The sequence below is a fragment of the Cebus imitator genome, unplaced genomic scaffold (assembly GCF_001604975.1).
Source record: "Cebus imitator isolate Cc_AM_T3 unplaced genomic scaffold, Cebus_imitator-1.0 Scaffold129, whole genome shotgun sequence".
NCBI lineage: Eukaryota > Metazoa > Chordata > Mammalia > Primates > Cebidae > Cebus > Cebus imitator.
This window is the reverse complement of record NW_016107444.1, coordinates 3,138,306-3,166,261: the sequence shown is the minus strand read 5'-3', so window position 1 is coordinate 3,166,261 and position 27,956 is coordinate 3,138,306. Positions and strand designations below refer to the sequence as shown.

Here is a 27,956-nt window from a genome sequence, read left to right as displayed (position 1 = left end):
TAACAGGAGAACTCTCTGTACTTTCTCTCCAATTTTTCTGCAAACCTAAAACTTTTCTAAAAATAAAGTCTATTAAAGTTGAAAAAACCCCACAAAATCTCCTTAATTAAAACAGTGTGATTTTAGTACATTGGTAGATAGACCAATGGAATGCGAAAGAATATCCAAATATACTCTCATCCGAAATAGATATGAGTACATATGTCCATTTGGAATGTGATAAAGATGATTATTTTAAATCACTTGAAAAGATAAACTTTTAAATAATGATGATGGGACAACTGGATAACTATTTGGAAAAATTAGATCAATACCTTACACCATAAATAGGAATAAACTCTAAATCGAGTTTAGATCTCTGTTCTAAATGCAAAAAGGATGAAATCATATGTACCACAAGAAAACATAAATAATTTTCTCTACAACCTGGGTATAGGGCAGGGGTTCTCAACTGCGGGCAACTTTGGCCCTTGGGACATTCAGTAATATCTGGAGTTATTTTTGGTTGCCACAGCTATCAGAGCTCTACTACACTGAGTGGGTAGATGTCAGGGATGTAGCTAAACATCCTACAATGCACAGGTCTTGACAAGGACTTATCTAATCCAAGAGGCCATTAGTGCCAAGGGTTGAGAAAACCTGGAATAGAGAATGGCTTTTTGTGATTACTAAAAATCCAGATGCAATAAAATAAAATATTGATAAATTTGACTACATAAAAATAAATAATTTTCAAAAGTTAGCCAGGTGTGGTGGCGGGTGCTGTAATCCCAGCTACTCAGAAGACTGAGATAGGAGAAATGCTTGAACCCAGGAGGTGGAGGTTGCAGTGAGCTGAGATTGCACCACTGCACTCCAGCCTGGGCAACAAAAAGAAATGCCATCTCAAAAAAAAAAAAAAAAAAAAAAAAAAAGGAAAAGGTTTTACTTCAAAGTTTTGAATAAGTATACTTAGTACACACTATATACTATTTAGTATATACTATATACTTAGTATATACTAAATAGCATATACTGTATACTTAGTATATAGTAAATAGTATATACTATATGCTATAGTATATAAAAATTCTGGTAAGACTTACTGCTATGGTTGAAGCAAAGTCTTCTAAAGGACTCAGTCAAATTTCTTTGGAGAAGTGTCTTATAGACACTAAAGGTCCATTAATAACAAATATTCTTTCTCTTGTCATATTAAGGTTTATCCCTCTAGACAGACACAGTACAATCATGACAGTGAATGGATGTGGGCAACCCAAACCTAACAAATACCTGTGTACTGATACAGCACTTGGTTTAACTTCTGGAAGCGGTGGCCCTGAGGGCTGAGTTTGAAAATTATGTCACTGTGATGCAAGAAACTGTACAAGCGGTGAAATACGATTCTGCTGACTTCAAATATGGCTTTTTCATAAGGATCACGGGTGCTAGAAGAGAAAGTTGAGATAACGTGTTAATAAACAACTTAGAAAATGGGAGGAAATATGTTTTTTGCTCTCCCACCACTGACCTGTTTGTCTGGCAGTTGGTCTCTTTGCTGAAAGCGCATTTCATGATTATATCCAGAGACATCAAGTTGATGTGCTTATAAACCTCCATGGTTGTGTCCTGAGTGCTGCAAATCTTCTCCCACTTATCCTGGCATAGGAGGTCAAGATCAACATCATCACCACCACCATGACCAAGCTTCCTTCATTTGAAGGCTCCTGCCTAGCTTTGCCTTTATGATCCAAGGGAGACAACCCTGACCCAGCAGGAACCAAAAGTCACATGAGTGAATAAGCCATGTACTTACACGGGGCATGAGGAAGGGAAAAATACGCCCAGCAGAGTGAGAAGGAGCATGGAGAAAACTGCATATATGGTAAATGGCTGAGTTAAGCATTTATGACTTTTCAATTATTACCGTAACTCTGCTTTCATACAGACCAGAGTTCCATTAAAACAGACAATCATTGGTACAAGACCCATAATTACAAGGGGTTTACCCCAGTGCTTCCTCCATCTTCAATTTCAAACTTGCTAGATGCCCTGCCACTGCTCTCAACCACCATAACCACCTTTAAAATAAACTTGGAACATTTTCAAAAACATTTTGGGTTCAAAAGTGGTAAACGGAGAGCAAGTATGGAGAGGAGCTGCTACAGGGGGCTGGCTCCCCGTGAAGCCCGACCTGGCTTAACTTCCACACAAAGAGACCTACTCATACTGCTTGAAATGCATTGCCTGACATTTTAAAATGGTGACAAAGTCCCTGGTTGAATATTTGCCATAATAATCATACTTTGTGTAAAAACTAAAATAAATTGAAATTGTAAAAGTTCAGGTTGACCAAGAGATCTTAAGCACCTAGCACCTAGCTTAAGATCTATGAGTCAACCTGAACTTTTAAAATTTCAGGGACTTAGCAACCAACCACAAAGGCAAAGAGAATTTTAAAAACTTTTCACCAAGTGCCAATTGTTTAGTCAAAGAGCCTTTATCTCGGCTATGTAAGTTTTACTGAGAACAAATGGTGAATTTAGAAGAAATGAGAGCAAGCGGGAGGCTTCCATGCTTGAGAAACTCTGGAATGATTCAGCAGAGGAAGAAAGTTGTGAGAAAAATCCCAGAGAAATATGTGGCTGAGAAATGAGTGGAGAAGAAAGTGTCCCAAGAAATGGAGAGAAAGCTCCAATGCAATCACAGGAGGATTTGAAATTGTGCTGCAGCTGAACAGCACTAGAATCAGAAAAGGTTGCTCTCCTCTCTCGCTAGCTTGCGCCACACAGTCTCTGGGTCTCTGCCTTGAGAACTCACACTGTTGTTTTTACCACAATCCTGGCCGACTTTGGGTTCAAACTGCTTCTGTGAGTTTGGCTGAGAACCCAGTCATTGAGATGGTAATAGTGGTTTGCATGGGAATAGGGATGGGTTTGCACATGAAGTGGGAGGAAAACTTTGCCTTTGTTTGTGGTGTTTGAAGTGTTTATGATGAAACTGTATTAGTGAATTACTTGTCTGATTTCAAAAAAAATAGATTTAAAAATTAAAACCACTGTAAATTTAGAGTTTTGGAATAGAACTTATTTATAAATCAGAGACCACTCACAGGAATGTTTCTCTACAATGTCCTTAAGGCTCCTTGAAAGGTGCAGGTCAGGGCCTAATGATCCTCTACCATTTACAAGAAGAAATTCATATCTGCAACTTTAATACAGACATTCTCTTTTGCTTGGTCCTTTATAGCCATTGGGCAAGTCCATGATAATCTCCAAACCTTTTTCATGCTGACTCACTCTGCCTTGAATACTCTCATCCATACTGTCTACATATTCAAGTCCAGCTTGATTTGAGTTTCCGCTGAATCTGAAGCTGTTATAGCTCCTCCTGCCATCTTTACCTGTCACCTTGTGGAGGTTAATGCAGCTCCATCTTGGAGGCTCATCTGCCATCTTGACTTCCAATTAACTCTAGTTCTGGGAATGCTCTGAGATTTCCAGTTGATCTACTGTTCGTTGCATCGGAGCATGTACTTACCATAAATCTTGCCCTTAGGGCAAATTCTTACTATTAATAATTTCCTCTGAAACACGTGTGCCCCTCCCCATGGTCTACAATTCCTGGATCTGGAGGGTAATAGTTCAGGGATCCATCATCTTGTCTCATCACTGTGTGAAACGGCCATGGTTTTTCTTTGAAAACCTCTATTAAATGTTTCTTTATAAGAAACTGTCAGCCTTTTTCTTCAGCCTCTCAGCTTCCTCAGACTTTGGGGTAGGTTTGTACAGACCTGTGCTCCATGAAACAAACCTATAGCACTTGCTATCTAACTGTCACCATTTGGTACTTGATTTACTGCCATAAAATCTCAAAACATATCTACGACAGAGGACCAGATCTTCTTTTTATTAATATTATCACCCAAATAACATAACAAGTTTTTTTTTTTTTTTTTTTTTTTTTGAGATGGAGTTTCACTCTTGTTGCCCAGGCTGGAGTGCAATGGCACAGTCTCGGCTCACCACAACCTCCGCCTCCTGGGTTCAGGCAATTCTCCTGCCTCAGCCTCCTGAGCAGCTGGGATTACAGGCACGCGCCACCATGCCCAGCTATTTTTTTTTTTTTTTTTTTTTTAGTAGAGACGGGGTTTCACCATGTTGACCAGGATGGTCTCGATCTCTTGACCTCGTGATCCACCAACCTTGGCCTCCCAAAGTGCTGGGATTACAGGCGTGAGCCACTGTGCCCGGCAACAAGTTTTTACAGACACCTATTGCTCAATGAGTGCTTGTACATTGGTTAAATTTTTAGAAACTGATTTTTTATTTTCATGGTCCATGAAACATATACCTAATACTGTCCATTGCCAGGAGCATTTTGCAAGGTACCAGAGCTCTTTCCCCCTTCACTTACCAGCATCGTTTTCACAGAATGAGCCATCACCTCGATGTATGCTTTCAGGATGTTAAAATGGAACGCAGGAGTTAGCAGGCGACGATGCTGGAACCACTTGGGTCCATCTAGAGACACTAGTCCTTTTCCTTGAGAAGTAAAAGGCAGAAAACCTTATGCTATTTCATTAGATGAGATGAAGAAGAGATGAGGAACACAGGCAGCATGGTGTAACCATGCCCCACAGGCAGTCATGAAATAGTGGAGTATCAAAGTAGTGCTCATGTTAAAATAAAATGCATTTTAATAGATGAAGGTGAATTTAGAAGCTTACTTCTGGGATGGATGTATTTAATATTGTGAGAAAGAGTTTCAAAGTCTAATAAGTTTCAAAGTCTGATAAGATGAGAAGGTTAATCCTGAAATCACCAGTTACTACCTATGTAGTAATTGAATAAGTCACTTAACCTTCCTGAGGTTTAGTTTTCTCAACAATGAACTACGATACTAAATACCTATTTCCCTGTGTTGCTGTGCAGATTAACTGAAAGTGAATACATGAGGTAGCCAACCTACTCCCTAGCTTACACTAGAAACACAGCAAATAAATTCCTTTCCTTTCCACTCCAAACCAATCCATAAACTATATGATGAGCATAAATTCACAAGGAACTTCTGACAAGAACATCCACTCTGTCCCCTGGTACTCCTCCCTTGAGCCCTGGTCTGTGAATGATACTGCGTGGAAATACTTATCAAGGCTAATGCTTCACAATCTTCTATTGCCAGACTGATCATTAGGATTTGGCTTTAAAGCACTTTAAAGTTTATTAGTACATAATCGATACCACTCACTGAGTGCTTACAACATGCCAGACCCCTGATGCATGATCTGTCACTTGCACAATGTTGGCTGTTACATTTACTGCTAAAAATATGTATTTCATTTAATTCTCATAACAGCCCAGCAATGTGACTCTCATCCTTATTGTCAAAGATGAGGAAACAGACATGGAGAGAGTAAATTACTTCCCCAAGATGCTATTTAACTGGTCCGTGCAGGAAGGGGCAGGATTCAAATCTAACTGGTTCCTAATACAAGCCTATATTCTTTTCTCTAATTCATGTTTTGTCTAACATAAATACCAATTATGTGATTAAAGGGCTTAATTTATCTGCTGACAGAATATTGCCAATCTCTAGAGCAAAATTTTACTGATTCGAATGCGGAAATAAGGGAACTCCAAAAAGAAAGGAAAACATCCAAGAAAACACAAGAGAAGGATAAAGAAAACAAGAATAGGGATGGAGAGACTGCAGTGTGTGTGTGTGTGTGTGTGTGTGTGTGTTGGGGGTGGACAGAGTTTTGCTTTGTCACCTAATCTGGAGTGCAGTAGTGCTATTTACGCTTACTGCAACCTCCGCCTCCTGGGTTCAAGTGATTCTCGTGCCTCAGACTCCCAAGCAGTGGGACTACAGGCACATGCCACTATGCCTGGCTAATGTTTGTATTTTTACTACAGACAGGGTTTTACCATGTTGGCCTCACTGGTCTCAAACTCCTGACCTCAAGTTATCCTCCTGCCTCAGCCTCCCAAAGTGCTGGGTAACAGGTATGAGCCACTGTGCCAGGCCAAGATTGCAGTTTTAAAGAGAGAGGGGACAGATTCACATATCTGCTGCCTTGAGAATACGACTCTGGGGGAGAGAAATGGATGAAGAAGCTTCCTGGGAAGTGGTGTTGTGTTGACTTTAGAGCTCCCCTTGAATCTTTCCCCTAGATAACTTTCAGTGTTGCTCTACCTTATACTCTTAATGCTTTTGAATTCAGATTTGAGTTCCTTGGGCATGCTGTATTATGGAAAGGGGACTTTGAATGAGAGTGGGTTATAACTCTCATTTGCACATACATACCAATAAGCGGAGATAAGAATTTCTGTACGTACTGGGACTTGGGGTCTGCAGAGTCAAACAGAGAAAACAAAAGACATCATTAGAGGGAGCATTCATTATCAGCTCATGTTGGTGACAGTTTTTTGCATTTTCCTGCACCAACCACAAATACTGAGCAAAAGAGAGCCCAGGGCTTATTTCTGCTGCCTTTGGCAGCCTGGGGAAAGACTTGTGTTAGTCTTAGTTCAGTTTCAGAGAACAGCAAGCCCTATGAGGCAAACAAGCACAGAAACCCCGACTCTTCTCTTGTTTATACTTCCTTCAACAGAAACAGAGTTTGCCGGAGGGATGCAATGTTTCCATAACCATAGCTGAGACAACATATATCCTTTATGGAAAGCAAATTAAGGATCAGAGCAGATGCCGGCACACACCAGGTACTGAGGTGCCAATGCCTCTTGTTTTTTGTGAACCCCAAAGTGGAGGTGTTCTACTGTTCTTGTCCTTAACAGGTGAACATGAGACGAATCAGAGCAGGGGACTGGAAACATGGAGATAGTCAGGGCAAGACTCTTTTATTAGGTTTTATTGGGAGTGGTGGATACAATGGCACAGGAAAGACTAGAATATAAAAACCTTCATTTTACAAAGTTGACAGGGAAAAAACTGGACATTTTAATATTATGGTATAAAATAGTCCACAATGAAAGCCTTAAACAAGCATTGGGTGGGGGAAGTAAATGACTCATACCTGAAAAAGGGACACAGTTGAGAAACATGTGAGGAAAACTAAAGTTTGGATCACAATTGAGAGATTTGATGGGTAAATTAATGATCTAGCATTCAGGCTTACATACTGAACCAGCAGAAGTGGATTTACTGCTGATTCTCCACCCTCTTAAGACTGATCCTCGAGACCAGAGGTAGGAGTGGGAACTGTTGCTGACACTGAAGTCATAAAGCCTAGAGAGGCCAAGGGAACCCTTGTCTGGCAAGCCTGGTAATTCCAGATGGGCTTTAGGTTACGCTAACCTCAACGTGCCCATGCAGTCCTGAACAAGACAAGGGACTGGGCGGGGGGGGGGAGGCGGGAAGGGGACACGGGAATCACCTTCAGTATTGGTAGGAAACCTGTCACCTCTCCACACCTGCTCCTGTGTCTCTTAAAGACCCAAAACTAAACTTTGCTTTGGAATATTGCCTGTGGGGTTTTGTGCATTTCACTTCTAGGAGGAATAGGTCCCAGAGATTTGCCCCTCTTCTTACCTGTTCTGTTCAGAAATGTCTTTGCATAGTCTGGGTCACAGATATAGAAAAATGCCTGAAAAGGCCCAATCCACAAAGGGAAGGCATGAGGGTATTTTTCAATAATTTCCTCAAGCTTCTCCATGTTATCATCCTGAATAAACTGCAGTGAAAAAAGTAAAAGTAATTAGAGAGCCAGCCAGGCTGGACCTGTCCCCTCTTACAGACATAAGCTGAGATCAGGGCCTGAGAAGGTCACAAAAGCAGAGGAGCCTGAGACTTTTCTGGAAGTGAATTAATGTACTTTATTTGGGACTTCTAAGCTTGGGGGATAATTCTCTAAACAAAGTTAGTGTATTTATCTTCTCAATACTAATGTAGGCTGTACCCCCAGACCAAATCACTGTTGAATGACATTTACTGTGAACTCCCATCCCAACAGAGAGTAAGCCGAGTCACACTCTCTGCCCCATTTGCCAACATCACATACGCAGATTGCAGTGGGATCTAGAAGCTAAAAAAGATGTACTTCCTAAGTGGGAAACTAACAGTTACTAAATGCGCCATGGCCCTACATCCAGCTCACCATTTCTTCTCCCTGTTCCTCTCTCTAATAATGCATCAGTGATTCTTTCTCATGACTTAGTAGTAAATGCTTCTCTCTAAAAAATTGCCAACTCTATCTACAAAGAAAATCCAAATTCTCCCCCCACCAACAGAAGGCCCATTTATAAGCTTCAAGATGTGTGAAGCTTAAAGCCAACTCAAATACAAAACTTTTAGCTTTCAACATTTACAAATGAGAGTGCAAATACTACCATCAGAGAAGGACTTTTGCTTTTAGAAACAGATTAGTAATGACTCACCTGAATCGTTTCTCTAAATCACAGAAAACAAGATTCATTTACATTTGCTTCTTGTGTAAAGTGGAGGGTACCTGCATGTGTGTGTTTTGCTGTGCACATCTATACACTTGAGCATGGTGGTGGGAGTCCCCAGCTACAAAGTAATCTTAAGGCTGCCAGATTTTTCTCCTGTGAGTAATCACATGGTATCTGCTGCATGACTGTTTGTTCTCATCCTCAGGAGAGGTAGACAACTCTGGCTCCCTTTTTTCTCTGTTATCATTTAGCAATTTTAACCCATGAAGTGTTCTCTGGATAGTTAAGGCCACTGAAAGGTCGAGACTCTTGAAATCTAGTTTCTAAAATATTGCACTCTGTTTTGCTAATGTTGCCATAGCCAAGCCAGTGACAAGTGCCCACTGACTATCCAGAGTAGTGGTTTTCAACAATGTGAATATTTTTCATTTATTCGTTCACAAACTACAAACAAACAAGTATTTATTGAGTGTCTATCACACGTACCAGGTGGTAGAGATACAGAGAAAGACAGGAAAGATAAGGCCTCTGCCCTCCTGGAAATTATAAACTAATATGACAATTGTTTAGGTAAAAAATTTTCATAGACACTCCAGCCACATAAAGAATTTCATTATACTTTTTGTAACTCCTGACTAGACAAAAAGGACAGAAAACTGTTGTGAATCCTGTACTACATTTAAGCTATACTTCTTCATCCCCAGAGAAGCATCTAAATATACTTGAAAATGAGTACTACATATATTTAGTAAACATTGTTCAGAAATGTTCAGAAAATGCATAGTGCCCCCCAAATAGTAACAGCTAACATTTATCAGGCACTGCTATGAACTAAGTGCTGCAAAATGCTTTCATGTTTTATGTGATTTAATATTTACTTCAAGAGCCCTATGAAGGAGATATAATTACAATCCCTATTTTACTGATGAGGAAATTGAATGCTACAGACTACGTTAAATGATGTGTCAAAGGGTGTACAGCTGGCGACCAGTAGTGAGGATTCAAACTCCAGTTTAACTCTGGAGCCCAAGTGCTTTATACTACTTAGCTACATAGATGTTCTTTGCATTACATGCAAGTACGTACACACACACACACACACACATACACACGTGCGCGCGCGCGCATATATACATCCTAGGTTCCACATGCTGGCTGTGATTCAGTGACCTACTGAATAAATATCAAACACCTGGCCTATTCTATGTAGTAAATTGATCTTTGAATAAATGAATTTTCTTAGCACCTAATATTTATGCATTCAACAAAGGATTTATTGAGCACCAATGATGCATCATGAACTGCACCATTCACTGGGTTTATAGTGGCAAACAATGACCCTCCCTCTCGCAGATTTTATACTTTAGTTGGCGGTGGATAATCAATGAACAAGCAAAGGTGTACACTGTGTAGAGTCCGAGAGTGATAAGGGCCAAGATAATAAAATTAGGGTTGGAGATAGAGAGTACTAGAGGTCCGGTTTTAGTCTGAGTGGTCAGGGTAAGCCTCTTTTAGAAAGTAACATTTGTTCAAAGGCCTGAACAATGTGCAGGGAGAGCAATATAACCACAGACGTGCATGTTCAAAGCTCTGAGGGAGGAATATCCTTGGCATGTTTGAAGCATAGCGAGATCTGCATTACTAAGAGTGAGGAATGTGATCTCTTATCTTATAGGGAGTTTTCCCTGCACACACTCTATCCTTCCATAACATTATGACTATACTTAAAATGCTATGGACTTTGGATAGAAGGACTAAGTTCCAGTGTTCGATAGCACCGTTAACAATAATTTATTGCATATTTCTGAAGAGCTTGAAGAGAAGATTTGAAATGTTCCAAACACAAAGAAATAATAAATGTTGGAAGTGATGAATACCCTAAAGACCCTGATTTGATCACTGCACATAGTATGCACATATCAAAATACCACCAGGTACTCCATAAATATGTACAGTTATTATGTAGCAATAAAATGTTATTGCCTATGTAAAATAGTTTCACCTTTTGAGCCTTAGAGACTAGGTTTCCTTGTGACTTCCCGCATGGCAAATCACCAGAAGGACCCTGATTTGAGTAAATGGACAGGTTTGGTAATATTAGACAGTTTGATATATCAGTCATCTCTAATCTGCAACATTCTGATAGAAACCTTTCGAAAGCAGAAAAAGTAACAGTGACAGTCAAGAGGGAATATGGACTCTAAAACACTATGAATGCAATAAATAATCTGAAATGAAATTAAGACAAAATACCTTCAAAAAGAATAAAACGGGAATAAATTTAACAAAAGAAATGCAAAATGTATACTTTGAAAAATGCGAAACATTACTTAAAATAATTAAAGATGACCTAAATAAATGGAAAGACTTTCTGTGTTCATGGACCAGAAGACCTAAATTGTTAAGATGGCAATAATCCCCAAACTGATCTACAGATTCAGTGCAGTCCCTAGCATAACCTGGCTGGTTTCCTTGCAGAAACTGATAGACTGATTATAAATTGCATGGAAACTCAAGGATCCCAAATAGCCAAAATAATCTTGGAAAAGAACAAAGTAGGGGGATTCATACTTCCTGATTCCAAAGCTTACTACAAAGCAACAGTAAGGCAGTGTGGTACTAGCATAAGGATAGATATATAATTTATTTCTTTATAATTTTTAATTTTTGTGAATATATAGTAGGTACATATATTTATGGAGTAAATGAGATGTTTTTGATACAGGCATGCAGTGTAAAACAGGCACATCATGAAGAATGGGGTACCCACCTCCTCAAACATTTATCCATTGAATTGCAAACAATCCTATTACACTCTGTTATTTAAAAATATGCAGTTAGTATTGACTATAACCACCCTGCTGCACTATCAAGTAGTAGGTGTTATTCATTCTTTCTATTTTTTGTACGGATTAACCTGCCTACTCCCCCAGCTCCCCGGTACCCTCCCAGCCTCTGGTAACCATCCTTCTACTCTCTACGTCCATGAGTTAGGATAGACATAGAGATCAATGGATTAGAACTGAAGATTAAGAAATAGACCTTGACATTTATGGTCAATTGATTTTTGACAAGGATGCCAAAACAATTCAATGGAAACAACAGATGACATAGCATCCATGAGATAGCAGAGATACATAACACAGGACAGCATCATTGGGAAGTCCTAGAATAACATCTGCAAACCATTCTTAAAGAGCAACCAGTCCTGACTAGAACAGGAGGAGAGGTCTGTGGGAAAAATATCTCCAGAAAAACAGACAGATTATTTGGCATGTTCGCATATGTGGAAATACTATTTAGATGTGTTTGACAGATCCATTAGAGCATTTGGAAAAAAATAGTGACAGATATTGAAAAATGAAGCAAATTAGAAAAGGAAGAAGTTAATACTGTGGGGTGGGGGGAAAGTTCTATGAGAAAAGAAATAAAATGAAAGAGGACCATTTAGATCAGCAGTAAATAACATTTGTATAATACAAATACTAGTTTTTCTATTTAACTATAAAACACAATACAATGTAGTTATTGGGACAGTGGAAGATGAGGTGTACGTGATTGCCTGTCATAAAGAACTTCATAGATGGATGTTGTTTTAGTACATTTGTGTTGCTATGAAGGAATACCTGAGGCTGGATAATTCATAAAGAGGATTATTTGGGTTACAATTCTCCAGGTTGTACAGGAAGCACGGCACTGGCAACTGCATGTCAGGAGGACCTCAGACTGCTTCCACTCATGGTGGAAGTGAACAGGAATGGTTGTGTGCAGACATCATATGGTAAGAAGAGAGGAAGAGAGAGAGGGGAGGAGGTGGCAGGATCTTCTCAACAATCAGTTCTGGGGGGTGAAGAGAGACTAACAGAGTGAGAAATTAAGAAGGAGACAGTTGCACTGAGATGTTCATGAGGGATCCATCCCAATGACCCAAAGGTCTCCCATCAGACCCCACCTCCAACATTGGGAATCAAATTTCAACATGAGGTTTGGTGGGGACAAACAAACCATATCTAAACCACAGCAGATGTCTAAACTTATTAAATTACTAGATGCAATATAGTAATATTATTTTACAAGTAAGGATTTAAATACCAGAAAAAAACAGATAAAAGAGTTAAAAGTGGTTGCTTTAGGTAAGAAAGACTAGAAAGTGGGGAAACCAAAGGATCATTTAATAGCTCTGCTGGAATGTCTTCCCCACACCACCCAACCATCCTTTAAGACAATGCTCGGCCCTTCACAGACTTTCCTTCCTCCTCTAGTCGGAGACGTACGCTTTCCTCTGATATTCCCTTGTCTCTAGGCCTCTAGTAAAGCACCCATTGCCTTGCACTGTCATTTTCTTTGTGGCCTGTCTGCACCTGACTTGGGAGGTGCAGGGAAGGGACTTCTCTTCTCTTTGTAATCTTAGTACCTATCACCAACTGCCACTCAGAGTCAGCTGAATGAATAAAAACCTCAATTAGGGGTGGGAGTGAATTTAAAAAGCGGGAGTGACCAAAGCTGTCTCCCTTTACTTCAGAACTTTCCATCAATCAGTATTTCTTGAGTGGCTGGCAGGGGCTGCTCCTTACCTCACAAGAATCTTAGGAAAAGAAAACTTTCTTTGGTTAAAATGGACTAGGCGTGCCAATGATTGTGACCAATTTTGCATATTTCCTAAAATTAATAAGTTATTTAGAATAACATGCTATTTTTAAAGCAGCACATGTGGAAGGCTTGGTGAAACAATGAGAGACGGACCTGAGTTACACCGCACTTTTTTTCCATATTCAGGTTCTTGAAATAGCTCTCTCCCAGCCCCCAAAGCTTCCTCTTTAGTGACCTTTCCCTGTGGGGCTGCGGGAAAGCAAGTGTCCACAGCAAGGAAAAATGATGCTGACAGCCATAGGCCAGGCTGGAGAGGCCAGTGCAAGCCTGACGGTCCCCAGGGATGGAAGGAAGCAGCCACCTCTCTGCCAGGCGGGCTCCTCTGCGGCATCCTCCTCCGCCCCTCCGTCCCCCCTCCTCCCGCCTCCTCCCTCCCATCTACCTTCTGGTGCCCAAAGAACCAGTGGGTGGGGGGCGTTGGGAAGGGGCGCAGGTCCCGCAGCAGCCGCTGCCTCCGCAGGTAGAGCTTAATGGCCTGGAACAGCCCCAGGGCCAGGCAGAACACGAAGGCCAGGTAAAAGGGCCGCGCCCAGCGTGTCTCCAGCCAGGAGAATTCCATGGCTCTGCGCAGCCCCGAACGCCCGCGGTCTCCAGGGGCGCGGGAGAGGGTGCGCTTTCTCTCGCCTGGAGCTGGCGCAGGGTCGCGCAGCCCACCCGGTCTCTGAGCCCTCGCGAAGCTCCTGCCTCGCGGGAAGGAGGAGGGGCAGTGGGAGGGGCAGCTCAGGCCCGGAGAGAGGAGGCAGGCGCGCCTGCGGGATTTCTAGCGGGTTACCAAGGCGCGCACGCTTGGTTCGGGGAGCGTCATCTTTTAAGGCGGACAGTTTTCAGTCGCGGGATCTGAATTTATATTGTAAAATAATGCCAAAGCTGAGGTCATTGTTTTTGTTCCTTAACACAAATTAATAAACCGCTATGCAAAAGGATTTCTTTTCCATTCTGGAATTCTACCAAAATTCCCGGGGGCAGAGGTAGGGGGAGGCGTACGATCATTATTCCTTTATCCTGTGGTCCGTCTAGTGGTGTGCAGGTAAATGCTTTACAACTGGTTCCCACCCTGATTCCCAGCGTGTACCAACACCCACCATGAGCTAGTTCAAGCTGCCCATGCCAGGGCACTGAACACTGAATGGGGAAGGTATGCACAGTTTTACTATATAATATATTATATATATTATATTACCAGTAGATACTAATTCCACTATCCAGCTATAGTCATGGCCTGCTACATAATTTATGAATCTCAGTGCAAAATGAAAATGTGGGATAAAAACTTTATTAACAATTCTAAGACGACAGAGCATTAAACCGAGCATATGTCCTTCTGGGTTCAGAGCCTGGTGTGGCTGCTCAGGTCCTGTGCCCCTGAAGGGCTGACCCTAGATGCCAGAGACATAAATAAACTTGAGCACAGATAACAGAAAAATGGAGTAAAAATAATTTGAAAGTGATGGTTTTAGTATTTATAATCTATCAGGTGGTGAACTAGGATCTAACAGGCCTGACTTCCCAAGCTGCTCTCTCCCCCCACCTCCCTGCCCCAGCAATCTTTATAGGTATTGCTTACATTTTATTCATTTATTCATTGATTTAGGCTAAAACAGGCATATGTGAGGTGTTGATTGACAGCCCTGAACAGTAAACCCAATCTCTGCTACAATTTTCTGTTCTCCCTACCACTGTCCCTCTCCCACCTACTGACCCCCCCCACCCCCAGCCCCGGCCCCATTCCTTAAGCCTACACTCCACTCTCTGGAGCCACATTTTATTTGGCAGGTAAGTGATTAAGACAGCCTCCGGGGTGGTGACTTCATCAGGACCAAGCTTGTCCTGGACCCTTGCATGTTCCATTAGGCCACACACAGCTCCTTCTTCCACAGACTTCCTACCTAACTCCAACCCTCAACTAGATGTAGTTATTTGACCGGGTCTCAGAATCTTCTGGCGTACACAGTTTCTTCTGGATAATGCATGGCATTTCAGCTTTTCATACTATTCCTCTATGCCCTGTTCCTTCCCCAAATCCTGCAGGTTGTATGGTGGTGGCCCTCATGTGTTCACATAGTGATAGGGCTGAAGACCTCAGATCCAGGCTCTGCCTCAGGGTCCCAGCTGGTTGTGATATCTTGCCTGGTCTGGTCCCTGGGTTCTTCGTGCAACTAAGGAATAGTAGGTGTGGTTGGTGACCTTCTAGTGAGTTCTCTTGGCAGGGTCAGAGCCTGGGAACCCCTTGGCTCACCTAGGCCCACCCAGGTTCTTGCTGGTGGTGTGACTCCCTCTGAGGCTTAGACAGTTCCATGCAGTTACCCCTCTGCTCCATGTCCAGTTGCCACTGTCCAGCATACTTTTTGCATTATATCTAGGAGCTTAGAGAGGCTAGAAGGGATTGAAAGAGGCTTGAAGTTCAGGCCTTCTCTGCTTCACTGCCATTTTCACTCTGGTTTCTCCATGAAAGGACACAAGGTAAAATCCCTGGTGCTCTCAACTTTCCCTTCACTCTAGCTAAACCCCAATCCCAGGATTTTAGCCTAGAGGGGAAAAATTAGATACTCTCTTGACCACCCAGCCTCTGCCACTTTTTGCCTCAGTCCACCAGGCTGTGAGATGTGGGTGTTCCCCACAACCTCCATTCCATGTGGTAGAAAATATCCTTGTTATTGCTTGTGTTTTTGCTGCCCCTGGTGGAGAATGAAGTTCTGTAATCTACTCCAACAGGGCATGCTAATGGGAGAGGAAGGAATTTGGAAAATTATTCTGGCCAAAGACTGGTTTTAAAACTTGCTGGTTTTATAACTGGTTTTATAACTCAAAAAATATGATTCTGGAGACCAAAAACAGAGCAGTGCCTCCTTCCTTTTTTGGCATTTCTGCACAAATGTCCACTGAATTGAATTTTCTTGGCTACGGTACAGGGAATCAGAGACACCAAAAAATATTCCATCAACATGGATAGTGGTGCCTCTAGATGAAAATAAGCCATGTGAGACTCCCAGAAGGAGGCCTGTGCCTCCTCCAGTGCTCATCTGATGGCTCCTTCCATGTCAGACACAAGAGACAAGAAATGAAGGCCATTGAGAAGCTGCTTCAATCCTACACATACCCCAAAGAAAACCGTATATTTGTCTACAAACAGGGCAGTGCAAGGTAACTAACCTTTGACTGAAATTATAATAATTCAGTATGGCAACATGTATCTTTGATCCATTAAAATGTAGAAGTATATTATTACTTAATAATAAATGCATTTGAAGAACATGGAAACCTGGGGACAAAAATCTAAAAGTTTGTGGAGCTATATCCCAGGATAGCATTACAGCCGACCAGTGTGGGATTCCAGAGATTTACAGCTCTCTGATTTGCTCATATGCCCAGTTAGTAAACATGGGTGAACATTGACTATGTCCCAGACCCGGTGCTGGGCACATGCTGGGAGCTCGATGCACTGGGGAGACAAGGGTCACCTAAGTACTCTTAAGGTAGTTCTCACAGAAAGTGATGCTGACATCCATGCCAGACAAAAGAGAGTAACGCAATCTGTCCAGGCTAGGGGGGATGCAGGTGAGGAGAAAACGTGGGAAAAGTTTTATAGCTGAGGAGATGCTTTTATTCATTCATTCATTTACTGAGTGAATATTTATTGTGAACTGACCATGTGCCATGAATCGCCCTGAGCACTGGAGTTGTGGCCTTGAACAAAATCAACATGGCCCTGCCTTCATGTGGCTTAGGGTCTAGTGGAGCGGTATCTTAAAACGTCAGAAAGTATCTCTAGGTGGACAAGGTGGGAAAGGGCATTCTATATGGTGGAAAAGTGCATGAACAGAGCATAAAGTGGCCTGAGCTAACTGGATTGTGGGAGTTCTTTAGCGTGGCTGGAGCTTCAAGTGTCAGTGAGAAGGATGGGTGCTAAGAACACATATAGGGTGAAAGTCAGACCAAGAGAGCTTGGTAGGCCCAGTTAAGAAATTCAGACTTTACTTAAGGCCATGGGAATCCACTGAAAGGATTTAAGGTAGAAAATGAAATAGTTAAATAGTAGATTATTCTGAAAGCTACCTGAAATATAATGACAGCTAACTATTTATTGTATTCTCAGTAAGTGCCAAGTACTATTCTAAAGTAATTTACATGTACTTAGTCATTTCCTCCTCAGAATAACCAAGGTAGATGCTACCATTATCTCATTTTACCTATATAAAAACTGAGACACAGATTATGCAGCTTGCCCAAGGACATCAGAGAGTAAAAAATGGTGTCCGGATTTGAATCTATGCAGTCTACCTCTAGGTTCTGAGACCTTAACATTTATGAGAATAAATTGGGATGGGGAAGGTAGTGATAAGACTGGAACTAGGGAGACCAGGTCTGATGCTATTGCAATATTCAGATTAGATAGGATGGTGGCCTGGACTGGGGTTAATAGTGGTGTGGCAGGCCAGGTCTCACTAACACAGGCCTCCATAACAACTGTTTCAGTACTGACTGAATGGTTACGTTAAATATTAGAAACTGAAAGAGACAGTGCCTTTATACAAAGACTGGAATGTAACAAAAGCCCACCAAGAGTTTTGCCTAGGACTTACGGGCAAAGCATGACAAGATAATGAAGGAATTCTTATGATGACTCATTTAGGATTAAACAAGTTTTATTGGGAGTCTGAAGAAACTCTCCAGGCCGCCACAAATAAGTTTATTGGGGGGTCTGAAGAAACTTCCCAAACCTCCATGATTTAACAGGAGACAAGATAAGGGTAGTCACTCCAGAACCTGGACCCATTTAGATTAAGTAAATTTGCAGAAGCTCCAGAGGAAGGTCTTCAAACTCAGATCCTAGTTATAGATTAAAATAAGTTAATCACATATGTCTTTAGATAAATGCACACTTACACATAGACATATAGCTAAGAAGGTATGTAAGCTCTGAAAAAAACTTTGTAATTTTGAATTTGATATTTCCTAGGCCTTCTCCCTATAACCAGTTACAAAAATAAAAACTCTCTCCTTCCCCAGTTCATCTGCATCTCATTATTAGGCTGCAAGAATAATCAGTCTGACACTTGGTTTGGTCTGGGAACAAATTTAGTAAGCCAGCCAGGAGCCATCAGGACGGTGGTGTTTTCAACACTCAGCAGCTTGTGATGAAACAGTCTTCAGGAGGTTCCCAGCACCTGCTGGGTGAGATTTTCCCAGGAATTTCTCCTGAGGGTTGTCCTATGTGCAAAATTGCATGTCCCTCCCACTATATGGGAAGCATGGAGGTCAGGAGTGGACAGACTCTAGGAGCGAGTTAACTGGGTTATATGCCAGCAGCCTATTGCTTTTCTGTATGGGCTTGTTAAGCCATTTGTCTGGTACTGCCAGGGGAGCAATAAGGCTTGCTCAAACACACACTCTGCCTTTTGGATAAAATCAGGTTTTAAGTTGGTTTTGAGTTTGTTCTGCCTGAATGCTCTCCTCCTTGTGTTTGTCCAAAATGTCTCCACTTTGTGTATCTGCCTTGTTGCTTTGATACCGTGTAAACTTGAATATGGGAGGTGTCAGGTCCATCCCTGCTGGGAGCCCTCTGTGAAGAAAAGAGAATTTTTTAAAGGAGCTCAATGGTTAAAAGTCAGCTTAATTAAAAGCTAGCATCTAAGATGTGTGTATGTGTGTGTGCACGTGCGTGTTTGTATTAAAAGGCCTTCATGTTTTTGTTTTTTTCTCTCCTGGGACCTTGTCTTTTTTGAGCCAGAGTTTTTTCTTCTCAGTTGCCTGAATTATGTTTTCTTCATTAATAGCTGTTGCAACAGAGGTTACTCTTGGATTTGTTTTTTTTAAAAGTTGTCATTTAGACACTTAGAAAAGTCTTTGTTTGAAAAACAAAAAAATGTAGTGCCCTGTAAAATCATCACATGGTCTAGTCTCATAGTAATTCTTTTTTTTTTTTTTTTTTGAAAACCCAAGATTCAGTGTGGGCTCTGCCCAGAGTTAAAAGATAGGCAGCCTCTGTCTAAATAAAAGTGGTCTCCTTATACAGTCTGATAACAGATTTCTATGATTTTATGTTTGATCTGGCATCCACCTTTAATCTTCCTCTAGCACTAGCAGGCTTTTTCTCCCTGTACCTTGAGATGTAAATCTTGACATCTGATTTTTCACCTACGAGTTGTTTTCTTCAATATGCAGATTAAGAACAATTTAGCTGAAAACTTTAGGTAATAAACCAGGTTATCAAGAGTTTGCAAGGCTAAAATAAGAAAAAGGAGGTCTTAAGAATCTATAAAATGTACTTCTATTGGCATGCCTAATATGTCTATGTATTTATGTGTTGTGTACACAATGTTTTACTACTGATACTATAAAAATGCTCTAATTAATTGGCTTAAGGAAAATTAAAAGTGCTCAAATCAAATACTTTAACAGAAAAAAAGAATAGTCAAATGCTTTTTCAACTTTATGTGACCTAAGTAAAATTTTTAATAAATAAGATGACTTTAAAAGTGTTGGTAAAGTGATAATAGAAATGTCTCAAGAACTGCCAGCATACGTTTTTGTTTGCATTTATTGGTCAAGAAACTTTAGGCGCATCCATGCCAAATACTGTAAGGTGTCAATATTTGGCATAGAAGTTACAAAACCATAAACTCAGCCCCAAACAGAATAAGTTTTGCTTGTGTACCCTTTTCTATTAGATAAAACATTAATATTGGTTTAATAAACATAGCTACAACTGAAATTATTTAGTAAAATGCCATAACTTCTAATCTTGTGGCTTTTGACAGTCTAGTCCACAGGCATGAAGGAGGTTTACTCTGGGAAATGACTATTATCATCTTTGTTTCAAAGCTAAATATAAACTAAGTTAATGAACAAGAACTGCTTAGAGATTAGAAGCAAGATGCAGTCAGTTAGGTCAGAACTTTTTCACTGTCTCAGTTAATTTTGCAATGGCAGTTTCATAACCTTAAATAATGGCTATCATAGTTTTCATAAATAATCTAAGTAAACAAATTAATTCGGTAAATGTAATTCTAAATTATGACAAACGTGTCATAATTTAGAATCTAAAGTTATATTAAATCAAATATTAAATATTTATTTGGGTATTTTCCAATAAAATATATTGTGGGAAAACATTCTATTTATTTATTCATTCATTTAATTATACTTTAAGCTCTGGGGTACATGTGCAGGTTTGTTACATATGTATACATGTGCCATGGTGGTTTGCTGCACCCATCAACCCATTATCTTCATTAGGTATTTCTCCTAATGCTATCTCTCCCCTTGCCCTCCACCCCCTGACAGGCCCCGGTGTGTGATGTTCCCGTCCCTGTGTCCATGTGTTCTCATTGTTCAATTCCCACTTAAACTGTGCAGTGTTTGGTTTTCTGTTCTTTTGTTAGTTTGCTGAAAATGATGGTTTCCAGCTTCAACCATGTCCCTGCAAAGGACATGAACTCATCCTTTTTTTATGGCTGCATAGCATTCCATGGTGTATATGTGCCAAATTTTCTTTATCCAGTCTATCATTGATGGGCATTTGGGTTGGTTCCAAGTCTTTGCTATTGTGAATAGTGCTGCAATAAACACATGTGTGCATATGTCGTTATAGTAAAATAATTTATAATTCTTTGGGTATTTACTCAATAATAGGATTGCTGGGTCAAATGGTATTTCTAGTTCTAGATCCTTGAGGGATCACCACACTGTCTTCCACAATGGTTGAACTAATCTACACTCTCACCAACAGTGTAAAAGCATTCCTATTTCTCCACATCCTCTCCAGCATCTGTTGCTTTTTGACTTTTTAATGATAGCCATTCTAACTGGTGTGAGATGATATCTCATTATGATTTGATTTGCATTTCTCTAATGACCAATGATGATGAGATTTTTTTTTGTATGCTTGTTGGCTGCATAAATGTCTTCTTTTCAGAAGTGTCTTGCCCACTATTTGATAGGATTGTTTGCTTTTTCCTTGTAAATTTGTTGAGGTTCTTTGTAGATTTTGGATATTAGCCCTTTGTCAGATGGATAGATTGCAAACATTTTCTCCCTTTCTGTAGGTTGCATGTTCACTCTGATGATAGTTTATTTTGCTGTGCAGAAGCTCTGTAGTTTAATTAGGTCCCATTTATCAATTTTGGCTTTTGTTGCCATTGCTTTTGGTGTTTTAGTCATTAAGTCTTTGCCTATGCCTACGTTCTGAATGGTATTGCATAGGTTTTCTTCTAGGGTTTTTATAATTTTAGGTCTTATGTTTAAGTCTTTAATCCATCATAAGTTAATTTTTGAATAAGGTATAAGGAAGGGATCCAGTTTCAGTTTTCTGCAGATGGCTAGTCAGTATTTCCAACACCATTTATTAAATAGGAAATCTTTTTTCATTGCTGGTTTTATCAGGGTTGTCAAAGATCAGATGGTTGCAGGTGTGTGGTGTTATTTCTGAGACTTCTGTTCTGTTCCAATGGTTTATATATCTGTTTTGGTACCAGTACCATGCTATTTTGGTTACTGTAGCCTTGTAGTATGGTTTGAAGTCAGGTAGAGTGATGCCTTCAGCTTTGTTTTGTTGTTGTTATTGGTTTGTTTTGTTTTTTGTTTGTTTTGCTTAGATTGTCTTGGCTATGTGGGATCTTTTTGGATCCATATGAAATTTAAAGAAGTTTTTTCCAATTATATGAAGAAAGACAATGGTAGCTTGATGGGGATAGCATTGAATCTATAAATTACTTTGGGCAGTATTGTCATTTTCATGATATTGATTCTTAATATCCATAAGCATAGAATGTTTTTCCATTTTTTTTTTGTCCTCTCATTTCCTTGAGCAGTGGTTTGTTGTTCTCCTTGAAGAGGTTCTTCATATCCCTTGTAAGTTGTATTCCTAGGTATTTTATTCTCTTTGTAGCAATTGTGAATGGGAGTTCACTCATGATTTGGCTGTTTGTCTATTATTGAGGAATAGGAATGTTTATGATTTTTGCACATTGATTTTGTATCCTGAGACTTTGCTGAAGTTGATTATCTGCTTAAGGAGATTTTGTGGTGAGACAATGGGGTTTTCTAAACATACAATCTTGTCATCTGCAAACAGAGACAATTTGACTTCCACTTTTCCTATCTGAATATCCTTTATTTCTTTCTCTTGCCTGATTGCCTTGGCCAGAACTTCCAATACTACGTTGAATAGGAGTGGTGAGAGAGGGCATCCTTGTCTAGTGCTGGATTTCAAAGGGAATGCTCCAGCTTTTGTCCTTTCAGTATATTGGCTGTGGGTTTGTTATAAACAGCTCTTATTAATTTGAGATATGTTCCATCAATATACCTAGTTTCTTGAGATTTTTTAGCATGAAGGGTGGTTTAATTTTATGGAAGGCATTTTCTGCATCTATTGAGATAATCATGTGTTTTTTGTCATTGGTTCTGTTTACGTGATGGATTGCATTTATTGATTCGAGTATGTTGAACCACCACTGCATCCCAGAGATGAAGCTGACTAGATTGTGGTGGATAAGGTTTTGGTTTGCTAGTATTTTATTGAGGATTTTCGCATCAATACTCATCAGAAATATTGGTCTGAAATTTGTTGTTGTTGTTGTTGTGTCTCTGTCAGGTTTTGGTACCAGGATGATACTGGCTTCATAAAATGAGTTAGGGAGGATTCCCTCTTTTTCTATTGCTTGGAGTAGTTTCAGAAGGAAAGGTACCAGCTACTCTGTACCTTTGGTAGAATTCAGCTATAAATCCATCTGGTCCTGGACTTCTTTTGGTTGGTAGGCTATTAATTGCTCCCTCAATTTCAGAACTTGTGACTGGTCTATTCAGGGATTTGACTTCTTCCTGGTTTAGACTTGGGGGGTGCATGTGTCTAGGAATTTATCCATTTTTTCTAGATTTTCTAGTTTGTTTGCTTATAGGTGTTTATAGTATTCTCTGATAGTAGTTTGTATTTCTGTGGTATCAGTGGTGATATCCCCTTTATCATTTTTTATTGCATCTATTTGATTCTTCTCTCTTTTCTTCTTCATTAAGTCTGACTAGCAGTCTATCTATTTTGTTGATCTTTTCAAAAACACCAGCTCCTGGATTCATTGATTTTTTAAAGAGTTTTCTTTGTGTCTCTATCTCCTTCAGTTCTGCTCTAATCTATTTATTGTCTTCTGCTAGTTTTGAATTTGTTTTCTCTTGCCTCTCTAGTTCTTTAAATTGTAATGTTAGGGTATTGATTTTAGATCTTTCTTGCTTTCTCTTGTGAGCATTTAGCGCTATACACTTCCCTTTAAACACTGCTTTAGCTGTTTCCCAAAGATTCTGATATGCTGTGTCTTTGTTTTCATTGGTTTCAAAAAGCTTCTTTATTTCTGCTTTAATTTGGTTATTTACCCAGCAGCCATTCAGGAATAGGTGATTTAGTTTCCATGTAGTTGTGTGGGATTGAGTGAGTTTCTTAATCCTAAATTCAAATTTGATTGCCCTGTGGTCTGAGAGACTGTTTGTTATGATTTCTGTTCTTTTGCATTTGCTGAGGAGTGTTTTACTTCCAATTATTTAGTCAATTTTAGAATAAGTGTGACATGGTGCTAAGACTGTATAGTTGGTTGATTTGGGGTAGATAGTTCTGTAGATGTCTAGCAGGTCCACTTGGTCCAGAGCTGAGTTCAAGTCCTGAATATCCTTGTTACTTTTCTGTCTTGACAATCTATCTAATTATTGACAGTGCAGTGTTAAAATCTCCCACTATCATTTTTTGGGAGTCTAAGTCTCTTCGTAGGTCTCTAAGAACTTGCTTTATTAATCTGGTGCTCCTGTATTGGGTGCATATATATTTAGGATAGTTAGCTCTTCTTGTCACATTGATCCCTTTAGCATATATAATGCCCTTATTTGTCTATTTTGATTTTTGTTGATTTGAAGTCTGTTTTATTAGAGACTGGGATTGCAACCTCTACTTTTTTTTTCTTGCTTTCCTTTGGCTTGGTAAATCTTCCTCCATCCCTTTATTTTGAGCCTATGTGTGTCTTTGCACGTTACATGGGTCTCCTGAATATAGCACACTGATGGGTCTTGACTCTTTATTCAATTTGCCAGTTTGTGTCTTTTAATTGGGGCATTTAGCCCATTTGCATTTAAGGTTAATATTGTTGTGTGTAAATTTGATCCTGTCAGTATAATGCTAGCTGGTTATTTTGTTTGTTAGTTGATTCAGTTTCTTCATAGTGTCAATGGTTTTACAATTTGGTATGCTTTTGCAGTGGATGGTACCAATTGTTCTTTTCCATGTTTAATGCTTCTTTCAGGAACTCTTGTAAGACAGGCCTGGTGGTAACAAAATCTCTCAGCATTTGCTTGTCTGGAAAGGATTTTATTCCTCATTAACTTAGGAAACTTAGTTGGGCTGTATATGAAATTCTGGGTTGAAAATTCTCTTTTTTTTTAAGGATGTTGAATATTGGCCCCCTCTCTCTTCTGGTTTGTAGGGTTTCTGCAGACAGATTCATTGTTAGTCTGATAAGCTTCCCTTGTGGGTAACCCAACTCTCCTTTCTGGATGCCCTTAACATTTTTTTCCTTAATTTCAACCTTGGCAAATCTGATGACTATGTGTCTTGGGGTTGCTCTTCTTGAGGAGTATCTTTGTGGTGTTCTCTGTATTTCCTGAATTTGAATGTTGTCCTGTCTTGCTAGGTTGGGGAAGTTCTCCTAAATAATATCCTTAAGAGTGTCTTCCAACTTGGTTTCATCCTCCCCATCACTTTCAGGTGCACCAATCAAATGTAGGTTTGGTCTTTTCACATAGTCCCATGTTTATTGGAGGCTTTGCTCATTCCTTTTTATTCTTCTTTCTCAAATCTTGTCTTCACACTTTATTTCATTAAGTTGATTTTCAGTCTTTGACATCCTGTCTTCTGCTTGATTGATTTGGCTGTTAATACTTGTGTATGCTTCACTAAATTCTCATGCTGTGTTTTTCCACTCTATCAGTTCTATTTTCTTCTATAAACTGGATATTCTAGTTATCATTCCTCTAACCTTTTTTCAAGGTTCTTAGCTTCCTTGCAATGGGTTAGAACATGCTCCTTTAGCTTGCAGGAGTTTGTTATTACCCACCTTCTGAATCCTACTTCTGTCAATTCATCAAACTCATTCTCTGTCCAGTTTTGTTCCCTTGCTGCTCAGGAGATGTGATCCTTTGGAGGAGAAGAGGCATTCCGATTTTGGAATTTTCAGACTTTTTTACACTGGCTTCTCCCCATCTTTGTGGATTTATCTACCTTTGGTCTTTGATATTGGTGCCCTTGAATGGGGTTTCTGAGTGGACATCCTTTTTGTTTGTACTGATGATTTTAATTTCTGTTTTTTAGTTCTCCTTCTAACAGCTCAGGTCCCTCTGCTGCAGATCTGCTGGAGTTTTCTGGAGGTCAACTCCAGACCCTGCTGGCCTGGGTATCACCAGCAGAGACTGCAGAACAGCAACGATTGCTGCCTGTCCCTTCCTCTGGAAGCTTCTTCCCAGAGGGGCACCCACCACATGCCAGCCAGAGCTCTCCTGCATGACGTGCTGTCAGCCTCTGCTGGGAGATATCTTCCAGTCAGGAGACATGGGGGTCACAGACCCACTTGAGGAGGTAGTCTAATCTATAGAGCTTGAGTAGAGCTCAAGTAACCCAAGTAGAGCTCAAGTAGAGCTCGAGTGCTGTGATTGCAGATACACTGCACAGAGCTGGCAGGCAGGAACATTTAAGACTGCTGAAGCTGTGCCCACAGCTGCCACTTCCCCCAGGTGCTCTGTCCCAGGGAGATGGGAGTTTTATCTATAAGCCTCTGACTAGGGAGGCTGCCTTTTTTTTCACTGATGCCCTGCCCAGAGAGGAGGAATCTAGAGAGACAGTCTGGCTACAGCAGCTTTGCTGAGCTGCAGAGGGCTCCATCCAGTTGGAACTTCCTGGTGGCTTTGTTTACATTATGTGGGTAAAACCACCTACTCAAGCCTCAGTAATGGCAGTGCCCCTCCCCCTCTAAGCTCCAGTGTCTCAGGTTGACTTCAGAATTCTGGACTGGCAGTGAGAATTTTAAGTCAATGGATCTTATGTTACTGGGCTCCATGGAGGTGGGATCCACTAAGCTAGACCACTTGGCTCCCTAACTTCAACCCCTTTTCCAGGGGAGTGAATGGTTCTGTTTTGCTATTGTTCCAGGTGCCACTGTAGTATGACAAAAAAAAAAAAAAAAAAAAAAAACAAAAAACTCCTGTAGCTAGCTTGGTGTCTGTCCAAACAGTTGCCCAATTTTGTTGTTGTAGGCACCCAATGGAATCTACTGGTATGTGGGTAGCAAAGACTATGGTAAAGGCATAGTATCTGGGCCAGGGTGCCCCATTCCTTATGGCACAGTCCCTCATGGCTTCCTTTGGCTATGGGAGAGAGTTCCCCAATCCCTTGCCCTTCCTGGGCTAGGCAACACCCCACCCTGTTTCAGCTCACCCTCTGTGGGCTGCACTGACTGTTTAACCAGTTCCAATGAGAGGAGCCAGGTACCTCAGTTGGAAATGGAGAAATCACCCATCTTCTCCATTGATCTCACTGGCAGCTGCAGACTAGAGCTGCTCCTATTCAGCCATCTTGCTAGGTCTTTTCTGACTTAACTTTGACACCAACCTTGTGAGGATTTGTGAGCCAACAGTGCCAATTGTATCTCTTTTTAAAGATAAATAATTTTTGTCAAATTCAAATTTTATTTAAAGCTTGTATATAAAACAAAGTAAAAGGAACCAGGAAATAAGAGATATAAAGTTATAAAAATAAAAAGGTATTTTTAGTTAAAAAAAAAAACTTAAAGAAAAATAATTTTATGCAAAAGAGAATCTTGCAAGGTAAATTTAATCCTAGAATAAAATGACAGGTTGTTTAGAAAGAGGGATGGTTAGAACAAGTAAAAAAGTCCAAGTATGTTATAGATGGCCTGTGTAAGTCATGAAAGAATTTATGAAGGGGAATTTATGTAAAGTTGTTGTACAATGTAAAGGCAATTAGGCCTCCTAAATGCTTCATGAAATGTCACTATGACTCTTAACTGTATAACTTTCCTGCTTTATGGGTAGGTAAGATCTTAGACACATTGAGTTAGATGCTGGAAAGAGTCAGACCTTATCAGCACTTCTCTCTGGGTCCTAGACTCCACACCTAGTACATAAAATCCAAAACTTACCAACATTTTCACAAAAGTAAAGGTTGCTAAGAGTTAACAGTGTAATATATACTTGAGACTATTGAAGAAACAGTTTTCCATACAAGATGTGTAAGAAAAATAGAATATAGTTTTGGTAAAAGATTATAAGAAGGTGTGGAAATGTGGATTTTTGCCTAAATTAAAGGTTAAAGGATTGTTTTAAGTTAGATAAAGCTAAAGGTTTAAGCAAGTTGCAGAAAGTGTATGAGAAAAGTAATTGTAAAACAAATTCTGTCTGTAAACCTAATGGCTAATGTTAAAGCAGTATTATTTAGTTTTTACATAAATTGAAAATTAAAATAAAAGCACAACAGGTTTCTCTTAGAACATTAACCTGATTTTTAACAAAAAATATTTTGTAAAGGATTATAAAAGATTTTCATAAATCTTACCATGTGGTCAAACATTAAAATTGGGTAAATATGCCTATAAGTTTTTATTAAAAATTGGGTTTAACATTAATATTTCCCTAATGTAAATGTAAAATTTGACTTATTTGATATAAAAACTATACAGGCTTCTGCATAGCAAAAGAAATAGTCATTAGAGTGAATCGGCAACCAACAGAATGGGAAAAAAATTTTGCAGTCTACCCATCTGACAAAGGGCTGATATCCAGAATTTACAAAGAACTAAAACAGATTTACAAGAAAAGAACAAACAAGCCCATTCAAAAGTGGGCAAAGGATATGAACAGACACTTTACAAA

General features: G+C 40.0%; 1 protein-coding gene across 2 annotated transcripts in view; it reads right to left on the bottom strand.

The window, feature by feature from the left end:
- CYP4X1 (cytochrome P450 family 4 subfamily X member 1) overlaps positions 1-27,956 on the bottom strand; it is a 148,809-nt gene that overhangs the window by 10,827 nt on the left and 110,026 nt on the right. The window contains exons 1-6 of one of the 2 annotated variants that reach the window (XM_017540931.1): positions 13,426-13,833; positions 7,534-7,675; positions 6,289-6,333; positions 4,396-4,523; positions 1,511-1,638; positions 1,273-1,427 (exon numbers count right to left, since the gene is read on the bottom strand). In XM_017540931.1, the coding sequence (XP_017396420.1) occupies positions 1,273-1,427; positions 1,511-1,638; positions 4,396-4,523; positions 6,289-6,333; positions 7,534-7,675; positions 13,426-13,602 (775 nt within the window). In that variant the 5' untranslated portion in view covers positions 13,603-13,833. Of the gene's footprint in view, positions 1-1,272; positions 1,428-1,510; positions 1,639-4,395; positions 4,524-6,288; positions 6,334-7,533; positions 7,676-13,425; positions 13,834-27,956 lie in introns of those variants that run through there. The other variant, XM_037742898.1, reaches the window with a different exon arrangement.